The 17,848-nt window shown below is 37.3% G+C and overlaps 1 protein-coding gene across 25 annotated transcripts in view; it reads right to left on the bottom strand.

The window, feature by feature from the left end:
• PIAS2 (protein inhibitor of activated STAT 2) overlaps window positions 1-17,848 on the bottom strand; it is a 133,207-nt gene that overhangs the window by 66,017 nt on the left and 49,342 nt on the right. For all 25 annotated transcript variants that reach the window (XR_011252300.1, XR_011252301.1, XR_011252299.1 and 22 more), the window contains 4 exons: window positions 13,522-13,656; window positions 10,831-10,936; window positions 9,333-9,406; window positions 2,158-2,318 (listed from right to left, as the gene is read on the bottom strand). Coding sequence is in view for 15 of the 25 variants with exons in the window: in XM_069568484.1 (XP_069424585.1) it covers window positions 2,158-2,318; window positions 9,333-9,406; window positions 10,831-10,936; window positions 13,522-13,656 (476 nt within the window). In the remaining 10 variants the exon portion in view is untranslated. The remainder of the gene's footprint in view (window positions 1-2,157; window positions 2,319-9,332; window positions 9,407-10,830; window positions 10,937-13,521; window positions 13,657-17,848) is intronic.

Below are 17,848 nucleotides of genomic sequence, written 5' to 3' on the forward strand. Positions count from 1 at the left end.
TGATTCATGGAACTAACATTCCAGGTTCCTGTGCAATACTGTTCTTTATAGATTTGGACTTCACTTTTACCACCAGACACATCCGCAGCTGAGTGTCATTTCTGCTTTGGCCCAGCTGCTTCATTCTCACTGGAGCTATCAGTAACTGCCCTCCACTGTTCCCCAGTAGCTTACTGGACATCTTCAGACCTGCAGGGGGCTCATCTCCCAGCATCCTATCTTTTAGCCTTTTCATACTGTCCATGGGGTTCTCCAGGAAAGAATACTGGAGTGGGTTGCCATTTTCTTCTCCAGCCACCTTGCTTCCCAGGTGGCTCAGTGCTAAAGAATCCACCTGCAAATACAGGAGCCACAGGTTTGATCCCTGGGTAAGGAAGATCACCTGAGAAGGAAATGGCAACTCATTCCAGTTATTTTTCCCTAGAAATCCACAGACAGAGGAGCCTGGTGAGCTACAGTCCATGGAGTCCCAAAAGAATTGAGAAAACTTCAGGTGTGACAGATATATCTGTTATCATATTTTAATGATATTTCAGGTATATATTTGGTCAAAATGTATCAAATTGTACACTTTAAATAGGGATAGTTCTTCTACCACAATAAAACTGATAAAAATGAATGAGGAAAAACGCTACCTTCCTTAGAAGATGTAAAATTTTAAATATGTATTTTTCCCAATTATATGAAAAACAAAATTCCAATCAAAATCAAAACAAGATTCGTGTAATTTAAAAATACTTTCATTCAGGTGAATACAGCCAACTGCAATGATGGTCAAGAAAATTCTGATTCATATGGCCTAAGAGATATTAATGCATAACAAAAATCCAATAATTAAAAGTTTTACAGTGATCAATACTTTGATCAACAGCACAAATAACAGCACAGAAATGACACTTGTGTATAAAAATATTCCAAATGATGGAGGCAGTGTCCTAAGCCTATGAAGAGATGACATTCATTAAGTGTTGGTGAGACCTCTGACCAACAATCAGGTAGGCTGTAGTAATGCGATCACATACTCCCTGCCGTCAGTTTCTTCCCCATCCCTAGTTCTCTTCACATAGTATCATTCTTTACCTTCACAGCACTTAACAGTTACTACACAATTCTTTATTGTCTCCATTTCAGACCTGACACATGGCTAGTATTTAGTATGTATGCTGTGGAAACAATTCATGAAGGAATGCATAACAGAATAAAGAACTGCATGAATGAAAAGAGGGAAAAATGAAATCTTGAAGTTTCTGACAAAAAAACTAGTGTTTGTTCAAATAAAATCTCTGGAACTCTCTAAAACACATTAATGATAAGCAGTATACCCACAACACAATGTCAAGTATTCAGGAAGCACACCCTAAAATATGAATGGGCAAAAGGGCATGAAATACATAACTTATGGTTCAAAAAGTTTCTGAGAACAGTGATAATCATCTTTTTCTCTATATACACAGATACACACACACAAAAATACATATAAATTAGGAGGGAATGTGATAAAACAAAATGGCAGAATGTTAACAACTGACACATTATGCTACTGTTAACAATTTCTTGTTAAGTTTGAAATTATTTCAAAGCAAGTTAAAAAGTAAAAGTTTACAGACAGAAAAAGTCCCATCACTCTTTACTGTCTCATTCCTCTCTATAATAAATACTCTTTTCAAACTTAAAAAACATGCTGCAGAATTATCTTTAAAGATCTAGGTTATTTTTCACTCTATATTGAATGAAATGATAATGTATATATATACATTACTAACAATTAGGTTGTATTATTTTCCTTAATTTCAACATACACAATATGAGCAATACTGCTAAGAGTTTGGGCTCCACTGTCAGAAAAACCTAGAAGTGAATTCCCATTTTAAACTTACCCGCTGCATAACACAACTCTATTTACCCTACCACTTAATTAGTATGTTTTTGCAGAGACTTCATTGCTCTTCTAGTTCTAGATAAGCAAAATGACATCACTAAGTGGATTTTACCCTCTTTCCTATAGGTAATGAAATATGATCATGGAAAGCAAAAGGAAAAGGAAACTACTCACCCTCTTGCCCCCAACACCGTAATAATGTAAAGATAGAAGGGCCATTAACTACAGTTTAAAAATAAGATTGAGTATAATTAAGTATTATGTTGGGATATACTTACCCATCTAAAATTAGACTTTCATAGGCAGCTTTTTTGTCACACACAGGACAAATCCAGGTGGGTTTCTTCTCATTCATTTGCAGATAAAGGGCAGCATCAAAACACTGTAGGTGTGTACAAGTCACCGCACGGCATGGGATTGTCAGCCTCATTTTCCCTAACTAGACCACAGGGAAGACAACATGGAAAGTCATTTCAGAAAAGAGAACAAAGCCTCAAAAGTCATAAAAATCTGAAGAAGTCATACAAGCCTAACAAAATGAAAAAGAAATTCAAGCCAGAATTTATTTCCATCAGGACTCCAATATACTTTATTTGTATTCACTGCTAGAGCTGTAATTTTTAAAAGACCATTTCACTTTCTGAAAGAAAGCAAAACTTATAAAATCACAGGTAGAAAAAGATACATATAAAATGAAAAATTTAAAGCTTTATCCTTCAATTAAAAATAAATATTTTAAAACATGAAAACATGTTTCTTTTTCATCTCTTCCCCTATTTAAAGGGAACCACTGCTATCCATCTCTTGCATGTCCTTTCACAGATGGTCTATGCATAATCAAGTGTGTCTTTTAAAAAATATTTTCACAGAAATGGTGGCATGCAATTCACATAATTCTGTACTTATATTTAAACTTTTTCTAATCCTTTATCACTACAGATGATACTGTAATAGATAGCTACAGGATAAATTCCTAGAAGGAAAACTTTTGAGTCCAAGTATATCTGTGATTTTTGTCCCAATAACAAACTAACTTTCACAGAAATTACCTACTGATTTACACATACACATGTATTAACGTGCTTGGCTCCCTTCAACCTTATCAATATAGCAATTCTTGAATCCTTTAACCTCTGCCACTCTGACAGGTGAAAAACACCCCCTTATAGTTTTGTAATACATTTCTAAGTAAAGCTGAGCTTTTTATAGCTTCTAAGGGTCATTTGTGCTTCCAAGAACTATTTATTCAAAATCCTCTTGATTTTCTACTTGGTTATTAATCTTTGGTTACCTATATTAACCAGCCTCATATATGTGATATGAACTGCAAATTATTTTTCACTTAAGAAAGAAAACTTTTTACTTTTGTATAATCACATATGTTGAAGTGTCAGTATACTGATAAAACCTAGTTCTCTATTCAATTCTTATTACAACTGGTAGAGGAATGCAAACATCAAGACACACATAACATCCAGATTAGATCAGGTTTTTCTGTAAAGCCTTTCAAACCTCCCTGTATACCCTTTACAAAAAAAAAAAAAATCTCAGTTTTTAATCAGTTCTCTTATTCTGATAGAAAATCTATTTCTCGACTATATGCTAAGCCCTACAAGGAAAAGGTCTATGTCACTGTTCACTACTGTGATCTAAGTGTTACAACATAGTACCAAGGATGCAATGTATGCTCAGTATTTGTCAACCAGATGGTAGAAGGAATGGAAAGAGACTGGATAAATGGCAAAGACAAAGAAAAGGAAAAAGAAAGGACTTCCTCATATGCACTATTAAGTCTAGAAGAAATCACAGAAAATTATAACACCGTTAATTCTCCCTCAGGGGGAGGATCTTTAGGATATTCTCCTTTTTTCCTTTTGGTTTACCTGTAATTTCTTTCCTCTAAAATGAACATGGGTTATTTTATAATATAAAAAGAAAATAATTTAGCCAATTCATCACTATAGCAGTCGTATATGCAAAGTAGCACAATGAATAACCTCTACCTTAGTCTTAGTGACACTACCTTTTAACCTACACAGGTGATCTATATTATTATCCTCATTTTATACATGAGGAAACAGGCGCAAAGAAAGTAAGTTAACTTGACTAACAATACAAAGTCAGAGTCAATATCTGAACCCTGATGATCTAGCTCGAGAGTCTATACTGTCTCTTAGTCTCTAACTAGGATTCTAAAAGAGATTTTAGAAGTTAGAGGGATTCCTGCAAGTGGGTAGCACAATTTAACTATTGGGCTGCCCAGTAAGTTCATTCAGGTTTTTCTGTATAATGTTAGGGAATATTCAAGATGGAAAAAGGTGAGAAAAGAATGTGAGGCAATTTTCTATGATACATGCTTTCATTATTTCCCCTTCCCTTTAATAACAGATAACCTTTTATGTAATGCAGAATCTTACAGCATGTTACAGACTTTTACAAAAATTTCATGTAATTCTCATAATTGTATGACTTCCAAAACACTAGTACCTCCTATTTCTACTTTTGAAATGACAATGTTGAGGTTACAAGACACTAAAAACAATACACTCAGTAAGACACAGCTGGCAGAGCTATAACACAAATTCAAATGTTCTTCACTTTCATGGAGACATTCCTAGTTTTGTATCATATGCTGCTGCTGCTGCTAAGCCGCTTCAGTCATGTCCGACTCTGTGCGACCCCATAGACAGCAGCCCATCAGGCTCCCCCGTCCCTGGCATTCTCCAGGCAAGAACACTGGAGTGGGGTGCCATTTCCTTCTCCAATGCAAGAAAGTGAAAAGTCAAAGTGAAGTCGCTCAGTCGTGTCCGACTCTCAGCGACCCCATGGACTGCAGCCCACCAGGCTCCTCCGTCCATGGGATTTTCCAGGCAACAGTACTGGAGTGGGGTGCCACTGCCTTCTCCAATGCATGAAAGTGAAAAGTGAAAGTGAAGTCGCTCAGTTGTGTCCGACTCTCAGCGACTCCATGGACTGCAGCCCACCAGGTTCCTCCATCCATGGGATTTTCCAGGCAAGAGTGCTGGAGTGGGGTGCCATTGCCTTCTAATTTTATATCATACATGGCGGTAGTTTTTAGTTTTAATTATCTACGTTTTCCTATTTTGCTAAGAGGTTTTGTTCTGTGAGGAAAGGATGCTGATCTACTCAGCACCTAATGGGGTAACTGGAGGATTTTTTTTTTCAATTATTGTTATAGGTTTAAATATTTCAATAGATTTTCTAATAACAACTTACACTTGCATTCCTAAGAAGCATCCCTTCATTCTATCATTTTTTAACGAGAGCACTGGTATTAGTTCTAGGAGGTCTTCTAGGTCTTCACAGAACTGATCAACTTCAGCTTGTTCAGCACCAGTGTTTGGGCCATAGACTTGGATTACTGTGATACTGAATGGTGTGCCTTGGAAATGAACCAAGACTGTTCTGTTGTTTTTAAGGCTGCACCCAAGAACTGCATTTCAGACTCTTTTGTTGACTACGAGGGCTACTCCATTTCTTCTGAAGGACTCATGCTAACAGTAGTAGATATCACGGTCATCTGAATTAAAATCACCCATTCCCATTCATTTTAGTTCACTGATTCCTAAGATGCCGGCATTTACTCTTGCCATCTCCTGGTTGACCACATCCAATTTACCTTGACTCATGGACCTAACATTCCAGGTTTCTGTGCAAAACTGTTCCTTATAGCACTGGATTTTACATTCCTCACCAGACACACCCGCAACTGAGTGCTGTTTCTGCTCTGGCTCAGCAGTTTCCTTCTTTCTGGTGCTGTTAATAGTTGTCCTCTGCTCTTCCGCAGTAGCATGCTGGAGACCTTCTGACCTTGGTGGGGAAGGGGGCTCATCTTTCGGTGTCCTATCTTTTTGCCCTGTTATACAGTTCATGGGTTCTCACTGCTACTATACTGGGGTGGTTTGTCATTCCCTCCTCCAGTGAATCCCGTTTTGTCACAACTCTCTACTATGACCCAACCATCCTGGATGGCCCTACACAGCATGGCTCATAGCTTCAATGAGTTACAGAAGACCCTTCGCCCCAACAAGGCAGTGATCCAAAAAAAGATGTCCTATTCATCATAGAGGATTGAACTGAAAAAGTAGAAAGTCAAGAGATACCTGGAGTAATATGCAAGTTTGGCCTTAGAATATAAAATGAAGCAGGGCAAAGGCTAACAGAATTCTGCCAAGCAAACACACTGGTCACAGCAAACACCGTTTTCAACAACACAGAGACTACACATGGACATCACCAGATAGTCAATATCGAAATCAGACTGATTATACTCTTTGCAGCTGAAGATGGAGAAGCTCTATAAAGTCAGCAAAAACAAGACCTGGATCTGACTGTGGCTCTGATCATGAGTTCCTTGATGCAAAATTCAAGTTTAAATTGAAGAAAGTAGGGAAAGCCACTAGGCCATTCAGATATGACCCAAATAATAATTAATTATGATCAGACAGCAGACGTGACGAATAGATTCAAAGGATTAGATCTGGTAGACAGAGTGCCTGAAGAAGTATGGACAGAGGTTCCTAACTCTGTACAGGTGGTGGTGACCAAAACCATCCCCAAGAAAAAGAAATCCAAGAAGGCAAAGTAGTTATACAAGGAGGCTTTTCAAATAGCTGAGGAAAGAAGAGAAGCCAAAGGCAAGGGAGAAAGGGAGCGATGTACACCAAACTGAACAGAGTTCCAGAGAACAGCGAGGAGAGGTAAGACTTTCTTCAATGAACAATGCAAAGAAGTAGAGGAAAACAACAGAATGGAAAAGACTAGAGATCTCTTCAAGAAAACTGGAGAGATCAAGAGAGCACTTCACTCAAGGATGGGCACGATAAAGGGCAGAAAGGGTAAGGACCTAACAGAGGCAGAAGAGATTAAGAGGAGGTGGCAAGAATACACAGAAGAACTATACAAAAAAGGTCTTAGTGACAGGAATAACCACAATGGTGTGGTCACCACCTAGAGCCAGATATCCTGCAGTGTGAAGTCAAGTGGGCCTTAGGAAGCATTACTATGAACCAAGCTAATGGAGGTGAGGGAATTCCAGCTGAGCTATTTAAAATGCTAAAAGATTATGCTGTTAAAGTGCTGCACTCAACATGTCAGCATATTTGAAAAACTCAGCAGTGGCCACAGGACTGGAAAAGGTCAGTTTCCATCCCAATCTCAATTCTGTGTAAAATTCAGATACTATGTTCAAAAAGTTAATTATACACACTCAATCAGATCCCTCTTCAACAACTAGTGCTGAAAACATACCTCCCTTAGGTCCCAAGGACAGAGATCGTGGACTGCACTCTCACTATCCACATTCATGTCTGCTCTAAATCACTTTACAAAACAGAACATTTCACATATCATGAAAACAGAACATTTCTCCCACCTCCTTAAGCTATCATTTTCTCTAATTTTTGCCTAATAAACCCAGGGTTTTTTAGGCTTATCCTCTCAACTGCCTGTAATTCTTTTTTTCTCTCCAGGTCCCATCACCATCCTAGTTCCTGTCTTATTTTCACTCTGCTGTAGTGTCTCTGCCTCTAAAACTACTTTCATAATCTAAGTTCCATCATCTATCTGCTAAGTTTGCTCAAAACACCTATGCTTGATTTTCTAATAACATATACCACATCCTACAGTTATCAACCCAATGTATGTTAACACTAGGACGGTCTGAAGAGTACCATTCACTGTTTTCTTACAAAATGTTCTGAAAAAAATCAGGTAGAATGAATACTGAGGAAAAGCTCAAAGGAGTCTCAAAACAGATCTGTTTTCACTTGTAAGCAGAGAAAGAAAACATTTAATGAACTTTAAACAGGATCTTGTTATTTCTTCAAATAACAGAACTGTTAATTTTCTTAAAACTGTCGATTTTCTTAAAACTGATACACCTGAAAAGAATCTATTCTTATACAGGAGAAATCCCAACCACTTCAATATGCCACTTTCATTGTTTTGAATGTCCAAGAATCCAACAGTTTGGTTATTGTTTTAGTTGCTGTCATATAGAATAGCATAGTGTTTGAAGGAAAAGAGGAAAAACACACATAAACAAAAATGGTTCAAAAAAAACTTACGGAATACAGCGCTGTGTACCTGTACAACTTCTTAGTTGTAAAGAGAAGTAAAGAGAAGTGCTTTCTTCCTGACAACAGTTTGACACAGTAAAACATAAATGTAACACAAGTTCCAGTCCCAAACAGAGGCTGTGCTTAAAATACAGCCAGCAGTGAGTGTCTGCCCAAGAAACTAGGGTTAAACCACTAAGAAATTTCTAATATCCAAACTGTTTCTGACTAACAAAATGGAAATTTCATGTGTTTCAATTTAGTATCAATTTTAACATGAGAAGGAGAAAAAGGCACTGTGAGGACACTCAAATGAACTGATGCCCAGTGACTAGAGAAGACCCTGGGTCTAAACACATGCCCTCGAGGGCCTCTGCCGCCACCTCAGGGCATTAAAGTCCTCCTGCTGACCTCCTCTGCTCATAACCACAGGTTCCCAATTTGGAAGCAATCCCAATTTCATGTAATTCTATCCCTTTTCAATAAAGGTAAGTTCAAGCAAATGATAATACACAAAGCTTTAGAAAGATACCTGCAAATACTGCTTTCCAGAATAACAGACAGGTAGATTTATAATCAGGATATTTATATTTCTGGCCCCATGTGGCAATATGGTACCTTGTTAAGAAAACTGGAATATGGTCAGAAGACCAAACTCTTTATTCTTGTTCTACTATAACCTAAGTGTGCGATCTGGGTTAGCAACCTCTTTCAGCCTCAGGTTTCTCAGCAGCAAAATGGGAACAACTCCATACAGGCTTGCTAGTTAAGAAAGTCTTAAGAAGCATGTAACAGGAGCTCAACAGATTATCCCTTTCTCTGACACAATTCTCTTTCCATTTAAAAAACTGTACACAATGGTAGCTGGTCACCAAACCCAACCCTCCCCACCCCAACCATAAATCCTAATCCCAGGACTTTTCTCATGAAGTTCCTCTTATCTAGAAAGGGTCCTTCCCAAAAGTAGTGATTTTAAAGACGCCTTCATCCACTATTCCTGATTTCTCCCATCAATTAGCATTAGGTCCTAAAACTTTTGTTGCTATTTTTCAACACAGTTTATTTGCTGATAAAAGGAGCCAACTCTCTGTGTTCAGTATTATATTAGCTGTGGATTATCTATAATTAGCAGTGACAGATTACTGTGAACCTAAAGCTCTCCTTCCTCTTTGATATAATATCCTCTTACGGCTCTTTTTGTTTAGTCACTGCCTGAGAACCCTTGCATTCTCTGCAATTATAATGCTTATCCATGAATATTCCTGAATGAGAAAACAAAAAATACTGTATCATTCATTTCCATACTTACTTATGGGAAAATTAGTCACATAAAAAAAGCAAAATGCCTTAGAATGTCTCGCTGCTTTACTTACAGGGCACATCAAGGACACGCGAAGGCTAGTGGTAGCGATCTCACTGTCAGGATCTGCAGTAAGTTTTTCTTTAACTTGAGGGGAAATCAACAATAAACACAATGTTTAAAAAACTGTGACTTATGAACAGGATTATAGAAATATATGCCATCTTATGTAAAATTTCCCAAATACTTCAAATAGATCAAGAAACTACAAAAACAAAATAAAATCTTAAGTATTAATGTACAGAAAACACAGCCACACTTCCACTATTAGGTTAAAGAATTAGAAACTCTAAATGACATGTTTAATCAAACTTTTAAGATTTCTTTTTACAATTAAAATTGTGGGTAAGGAAGAGTTTTTAAAACAGCTGTTTCAGGCTTAAGAACAGTACAATTAGGGAAGGCAGCTGAACTCTGAGCTTCAATACTTTTTTATTTTTATTTTTTTTAAAACACGTGCATGACTATTTTAATTAGGGAGTACATGTAATTTCCAAAAATTGTTAAATCTGTAAATAATTTTACAAATAAAATATTCTTATACTTTATAAAAAAAGGTAAAATATTTTTATACTTTCTTTGACTCCTGAAAACTACTATGGATGTAGGATTATCTGCCATCTTCTTCACCACATAATACATACAAGTTACTGTTGACACAAACTAATAAATACATAAACTGCCTTCAGATGCCTAATTCTCAACACCATGATAGGGAGAACCGGACTGGAACTGGAAAGAGTGGAACCTTTGTCAGGTAAGAAGAACTGTGGAAGAATTTCCCTGGCTTCCAGTTCTAGATAGGAAGATCAACACTGTGCTGTGTGAGATGAGAAATGGCTTGAGTATAAGAAACAAAATACCATTTCAACAGCCCTACTTGGCTCCCTTTCCAACCCACAGATTCCCTCTCCTTTCTCATTCATTCACTGATGTGGGAGGTAATGGGGGTAAAATATTCTCTTTCACAGAAAAAAATGTCTTGTTCAATTAACGTCAGTTACTGAATTATTTACAGCTTGGGTTACACATTTTTTCCTCTATTTATTATTATACAGCATGAAAGTATAAAAGTACAAAATAAAACATCTCAGAAGGCAAATATTATTTCTGATGGATATCAACATTTCTTTTGCAAAAAGACCTTTTAAGTTAGAAGTTTTTTTAGTGTACAGTACACTACACACTGGAGGACTTGAAGACCTGCATTCCTATTCCCAACGCAGGCATCAAAACTGCCAACAACCAGACATTTACCAAAATTAACTTCTTAAGAAAAGGCAAAATATCAATATTAATTGAGATTCAAACTTCATCCTCTTGGGAGCAGTTTCTAAGAGAAGGGTCTTTCAATTTATATAGCTCAATTCTTAAGAGTATTTTTAACTCATAATTCATTTTTGGTTTTTATTAATTATTCCCAAATTGTTTCTGTATTGATATATATGTGAAGCTTTTAAAATTTCCATTTAAAACCATATCATATGCTCAGTCTTACAAACAATACTTACTTAGTGCTCTGGAATGATCAGGGTTTCTAATACCTTTCATTTTTAATCTCTGTAATAACATGGCTGATGTGAGTTGTCGTACAAGATATACAGACATGGAGTAATTCTACAAAGAAAGATAATCTGTATTAAAGATGAGAGATAATAGTTATTTATATAAAACATTTGTCTAAGAAACTCTGGTTCCTAAAAATAACATGCAAAATAACTTATACAGCAAAGTCAGTGACTGGGAAGGGAACAAAATCAACTCAGTTACTTTAGGGAAGATGAATGCTTCACCCTATTAAAGGTATTTCTCAGTCACTTACCACTTTAAAACATCTATGTGAAAAATAAAATGCTCAGATCAATGGTTTTCCAACTGTGTTTCTAACTTAGCAAAACTGGTGCCTCAGGAGCCACCATGGTATAAATGAGAATACACCCTCCTATGAACACTTCCAACTAGAATTTTCTGTTTTTTATGTAATAGGGAAAATACATTCAATGAAAAATGAGTTCCACTATAGAAACAAAGTTCAAACACCTGTGGTCTAAATTAATACTTCTAATCCAGAGTTTCACAGTTCTAATTTTGGCAGACACCTGCTACATAACCTTAGGCAAATCATTCACATGAATCCCAAATCAGCGAGTTTTTTTTTTTTTGAGAAAAAATTTGACAAATTAATTGCTATTTGCAAATGGACATTTTACTGGGAAGAGGCAGCTACTGTAGTATATAAGACACATGAAAAAATAATAAAAATAAAAAATACAATGTCAGAAAATAATAGCATCCAATTCCATACCCTCTTAGACTTGGAACAAAGGAACTTTCATGAGCTATCTATAAAGCAATGAAGAGATGATATATAATTTTACTTAAATACTTAAAACCCACCTCACCAATTCACTACACATATTCATTCAACTGATTCTACAATAAACAAAATACTTTTAATAGTTGCCAAACCAAATACTTTGAATATCATTTTTAACATCCTGCTACAGTCCTTTCAAATATCTGAATATCCAAAAGAGTATACAAATTTACTGATTACAAATGCAAGAAAAGAATATTGTTTCCATTAAGTGAAAGTTGCTCAGTCATGTCTGACTCTGTGACCCCACAGACTGTAGCCTGCCAGGTTCCTCTGTCCATGGAAATCTCCAAGTCAAAATACTGGAGTGGGTAGCCCTTCCCTTCTCCAGGGGATTTTCCCAAGCAAGGGATTGAACCCAGGTCTCCCACACTGCAGGCAGATTCTTTACCATCTGAGCCACCAGAGAAGCCCAAGAATACTGGAGTGGGTAGTTTATCCCTTCTCCAGAGGATCTTCCCAACCCAGGAATCAAGCCTAGGTCTGCTGAATTGAATGCAGATTCTTTACCAGCTGAGCTATCAGGGCAGCCATTATAAGGGGTTAAAAAAAAAACAAAAAAAAAACTGCTAAGCGTTCAATATCTGCAATCATTTACTCAAAAACAAAATCTATAAGGTCATAATCATTTCAAAAAGATATACTGCTTAAATTTCTCTCAAAAAACTTCAATTATCTCACTAAACTTTAAAGCATTAGTACTTGCTCAGTTAACAATGTCTCTTATAGTTGTATATAACACTTATTCTCAAGATTTTACTGATTGTTTATAATAAGTAGGCCCCAGATAATTAAGCAATTTTGCCAAAATCAAACAATTTGCCAACTTGAGACTAAGCCAAGATTTCCTAAATCCTTACCCAGTGCTACATGACTGTACATTTAAGTTCATGCAAATAAAAAATATTAGGGATAAACAAGTTGTAAAAATTCAGAAATGAGAGCTCAAGAGAACAATCATTAGAGGCCCTAGTAATCACAGTTGTACAGTCCAAAGATTAATACAAAAATATTCATTATGTTCAGCTCGGCAATTACCTTGGTGATAAAACTAAATTAATTCTGGCTACAAACATGACTCAACTTCTTCATCCATAAGGAGAAATACTATAGTTTATTTCTATGAAACAGCAACATTAAAGCTGATGATCAGAAATTATTGAAACCTCTTCCATTTCTATTACTTCAGTTATATAAATAAACAGTTCTAAAATGGAAATCCCTGTTGTATTAACCAGTATTTCATAATTGACAAAAAGCTTTTTAAGACTTAAGAATCTGCAGAAAACCAAGTCCATCAATCTAAAAGTATGGAAATAAATACAAAACTAAGTAAACACTTTCTAGTAAATATAAATCTAAGTAAATATTATCAGATATTCATGTTATTGAAGTATCAGCTGTTCATATAAAGGCTGAAATAAATTATGTCTAATCACAACAGGAGTACATTTAACCATTTCCCCCAAAGCCTAATAAAGCTTTCTTTGTCCCTCTTCATAAATATGTTAACAGTAGCCCCAATCCCCACTTTTTAAAAATATCACTTAAAACACACACAAAAACATAACTGTGATTAACCATTAACAAGAAATACCATTAGGGTGCTTATCTTCTTTGGAAGATAACAGAGATGATACTGAAGAAACCTGAAAGTTTTAACCTTTAAGAATCTCATCTCTCTACCCCGAATTGAAAATTATGACTTTTGGGGGTTATAAACAGAAAAGTGAATGAGATGAACTAGTAGCCTAAGAAAAAGCAAAGCAAATCAGTACCACCTAGAGGAATCACGTTCATGCTCCCCAGAAAAAAGAATCTTTACCTTTCCAATTTCTGATGCCCAAGAAATGGAAATCTGGTTTGGCACAGCTGAGGATAACCTAACTAAAGATGTAATATTCAAAGGGCGTCCAGGGCGCTTCTGTTCAATTCCATTTTTAGGTGGTGGTGCATAGCCCTATAACCATAAAAAAGGAAAGCAATTTAAAAATCTGGGCAGAGGAGCAAACATTTTCTCCAAGACAAGTACAGTATCTTGCCTAATTTCAGTCACACTAAATTCTTTTCTTTTATCCTGGAAATCACACAGTCCTCACCCTAAGGTGAGGAAACCCATAAGAGGAAAATAACCTTTTAAAAATGTTATAAAATATTTTACAAATCCAGAAAAATGTAACAACAAAAATTCCATGTTCCATTAAAATCCAAGGTGCTAAGATCTTGGCATAGTGGCTATGATTTTTTTTTCCTTTCTTTTAAACAATAAAGTTGAATCTCTTTATACTGATTCATTTTAGGAACTTGCATTCATTCAAATACCAGGAGTGACAAAGAGGGAAAACGAACTCTGAAAAAAAAAAAAAAAAAACCACCAGTACAAACGGGGGAATTTCAAAGGAATTATTAAAATCATGTGAGGGATAAAAATGTTCTCTTGACCTGCATACAGTTTTCTCAGGAGAAAGTGGTCCAGTATTCCCATCTCTTTAAGAATTTTCCACAGTTTGTTGTGATCCACACAGTCAAAGGTTTTTGTGTAGTCAACGAAGTAGATGTTTTCCTGGAATTCCCTTGCTTTCTCTATGATCCACCAAACACTGGGATTGACTGCTAGTTCCTCTGTCTTTTCTAAACCCAGTTTGTACATCTGGAAGCTCTCAGTTCACATACTGCTGAAGTCTAGCTTGAAAGATTTTGAGAATAATTTTTACTAGCATGCAAAATGAGTACAACTGTCTAGTAGTCTGAGCATTCTTTGGCACTGCCCTTTTTAGGGACTGGAATGAAAACTGATCTTTTTTTTGCGACCACTGCTGAGTTTTCCAAATTTGTTGACATACTGAGCGCAGCACTTGAACAGCATCATCTTTTAGCATTTGAAACAGCTCAGCTGGAATTCCCTCACCTCCACTAGCTTTCTTCGAAGTGAAGCTTCCTAAGGCCCACTTGACTTCACACTCCAGATGCCTAGCTCTGGATGAGCGACCACACCATTGTGGTTGTCCAGGTCATTAAGACATTTTTTGTATAGCTCTTCTGTGTATTCTTACCACCTCTTAATCTCTTCTGTCTTTATGAGGTCCTGACCACTTCTGCCCTTTACTGTGCCCATCACTGCACGAAACATTGCTACTCCATTTCTTCTAAGGGATTCTTGCCCACAGTAGTAGACATAATGGTCACCTGAACTAAATTTGCTCATTTCTGTCCATCTCAGTTCACTGAATCCTGAGATGCTGATGTTCACTCTTGCCATCTCCTGCTTGACCACTCTGATTTACCTTGATTCACAGACCTAACATTCCAGGTTCTTTGCAATACTGTTCTTCACAGCATTGGGCTTTACTTTCACCACCAAACACATCCACAACTGGGTGTCGTTTCCACTTCAGCCCAGCTTCTTCATTCTCTCTTGAGCTGTTAGTAACTCTCCTCTGCCCTTTCCCAGTAGCATATTGGACACCTAGACCTGGAGAGGGACTCATCTTCTGGTGTAGTTATCTTCTGCCTTTTTGTATTGTTCTTGTGGTAAGAACACTGAAGTGTTTATTTTGCCATTCCCTTCTCCAAAACTCTCCACTAAGAACTGTCCCTCTTGAGTGGCTCTGCCTGCTATGGCTCATAGCTACACTGAGTTACACAAGCCCCTTTGACACGACAAGGCTATGACCCATGAAGGGGACTCCACACATATACACCTTTATTTTTGCCCAAGCATTTTTTAAATGCAACTTCTAGACTTGTGACTTGACCCATACTTTTATATGCATCTTTAAAAGACCTCAGGAAAAAAGAACAGTATCATAACCTTACAAAATTAACCATGATTTTTAAAATCATTTAATATCTAGTTTATATTGCAACTTCTCAACTGCCTTGAAGATGACTTTTATTCTATTACTGAAACTTTCAAATGTATACAAAACTAGAGAAAAAAGTCTAAGCAAACTATCACCCAATTCAATAGGTTACTTGTAAGTAGTCTTTGCCCATCTCAGAGTATTATATAAGGTATCCCAGACACATTATTTTATCCATACATAGTTTGACATATAAGATGTCCCTTTACAGTCTGAATCGGAATCCAAACTAGAGCCTCAGTGTGCTCAGCTGTTTGTAAAGTCTCCTTTATGCTCTATGAAAGAATAATTTCCATCCTCTCTCACCCCCTGCCCCAAAACTCCCACTCTGTTTCGGACGCCGTTGTTCTGTGGGGGACCCCAGGGCTCTTGATCTGAAGAATATTCTCATCTGGATTAGGCGGACTGTTTCCTCAGAGTTTGAAGATGTGATACTCCATGCTTTAAGCTAGTAATTAGTGGCACAGGCTTGACTAGATTCAGGTTCAAATTTTCAGAGACAAAACCTTCACAGAGAAGGCTACGTGCTTCCTACTGTGCCGCGTCATGGGGCACCGAGTGGCTGTCTGCCCCCACTGTCAGTGGTCTCGAGGCTGATCAGTTCAGCTTGGGTCAGCCTGACCCCTCCTGTCTAGCTCTGACCTAGTGGTTTCAGTATCCATTGGTCACGGTTACCTTTATTTGATTCCTGTCTAGCTCTGACCTAGTGGTTTCAGTATCCATTGGTCACGGTTACCATTATTTGATTCTTGGATTACAAAAAAAAAAGGTTTTTTAAATCCATTCTTCCTTTTGCTTGTATTAAACCTTTCCATAAACAATTTAACCACATCAACATTTGGTTACTCCAAAATCAATGATTCTATCAATTTTTAGAGCAATGAGTTGATGCAACCTCCAATGGTTTATTTGTCTACTTCAATATTATATTTTAGACACCAATATTATCCCATCTTAGGCCAAGGGAATCTCGTCACACTGGAGCATGTGTGTGTGTTTTAACAAAAGAAAATACTGATTGTACTTTACGCCAGATTTACTGAGAGGTAGACCATCAGCGAAACTAATATATGCAGGAAAAAAATTATGTATCAGGAGAAAGAAATCCACAAACTCAGAAAGAGAATACATTAAGATAATGGCACTGGTACTGACAGGTCTCCCACTGCAATGAGAGGAAACACTTGGGAGATTTCTGCCAGCTGCACTGTAACACACATCCTCTCTATTCTTTTGGAATCTCTACAAGAAATATTCCCCCACACACACACCCCTAACCTCACAGCTCCACAGGTTTACATCCATTTCTCAAAATCTGTCTAAAAGGAAAAATAATGCAGCCTTTCAAAACTCTCCAGGCAAAGAGGGTCTTTTTTTTTCCCCTCTCTCCTGCCCTTAAAAACACGTAACTTTCTCATGAGGTGGTCAGTCTGTACAACGGCAGCATCTGGGTCAAAGATGGTGGTATGGGGACATTCCTGAAGGCGTGTGTCTGTCCTCACTACACATGTCATTCTACAAGCCCTGCTGTGAGCTGCTTACTGTCATCCCTGTTCTCAAGAGGCTGGAAAAACAATGGATTAAAGTATCTTTTAAAAGCCATCATCTTGATCTGGGTAAAAACAGCATATAAACTGCTTTCATCACTATTTGACCCTTATTATCCAGGGATACCTGGAACACCATTTTCTATTCAGTCCACTCTCTGTTCACGCAGCAGAGTATCCAACCACTGGATCCATGCTGACTGCATACTGCAGTTAAGGTCATACAGACTGAGACCTGTTCCAGGACACAAATTCAAATTTAATCAGAGCCCAGATGGGAAATCCCGTGACTGTCAAAGCTTATTCCTCCAAGATCTGTTGTGCAATAAATCAGGGTCATGGGCAAGGACCACAAGTCAAACTTCTCTGTGGCTTGTTGATGCTTCTTACGACTGGAACAAAGTCCCTGAAGATCTCCATGGTGATAAAGAGCTCAGTTCTTCTCCTAAGGTGGCAGTATACTTACATGATTCTCATAAACATGCGAGTCAACGCCCATATTACCTTATCCCAATCAATATCCCAATATTGGGAGATATTACAATATCCCAATCGTGGATCAAGGGGAGGTCTTAGCAGTTCTACATCAGTTCCATGTACATTTATATCAGCTGTCCCACAGGAATTCACAAGGCTAAAGATGAAGAACCTCTTTGGGAAAGACTGGCATCTGATCTTTGGGACGGCCCTACTAGGGTCAGGCAAGCTCCCCCTTGCCCCTACCACCACTCTATTGCCTTCT

The sequence above is a fragment of the Ovis canadensis genome, chromosome 23 (assembly GCF_042477335.2).
Source record: "Ovis canadensis isolate MfBH-ARS-UI-01 breed Bighorn chromosome 23, ARS-UI_OviCan_v2, whole genome shotgun sequence".
In the NCBI taxonomy this organism is placed as follows: Eukaryota; Metazoa; Chordata; class Mammalia; order Artiodactyla; family Bovidae; genus Ovis; species Ovis canadensis.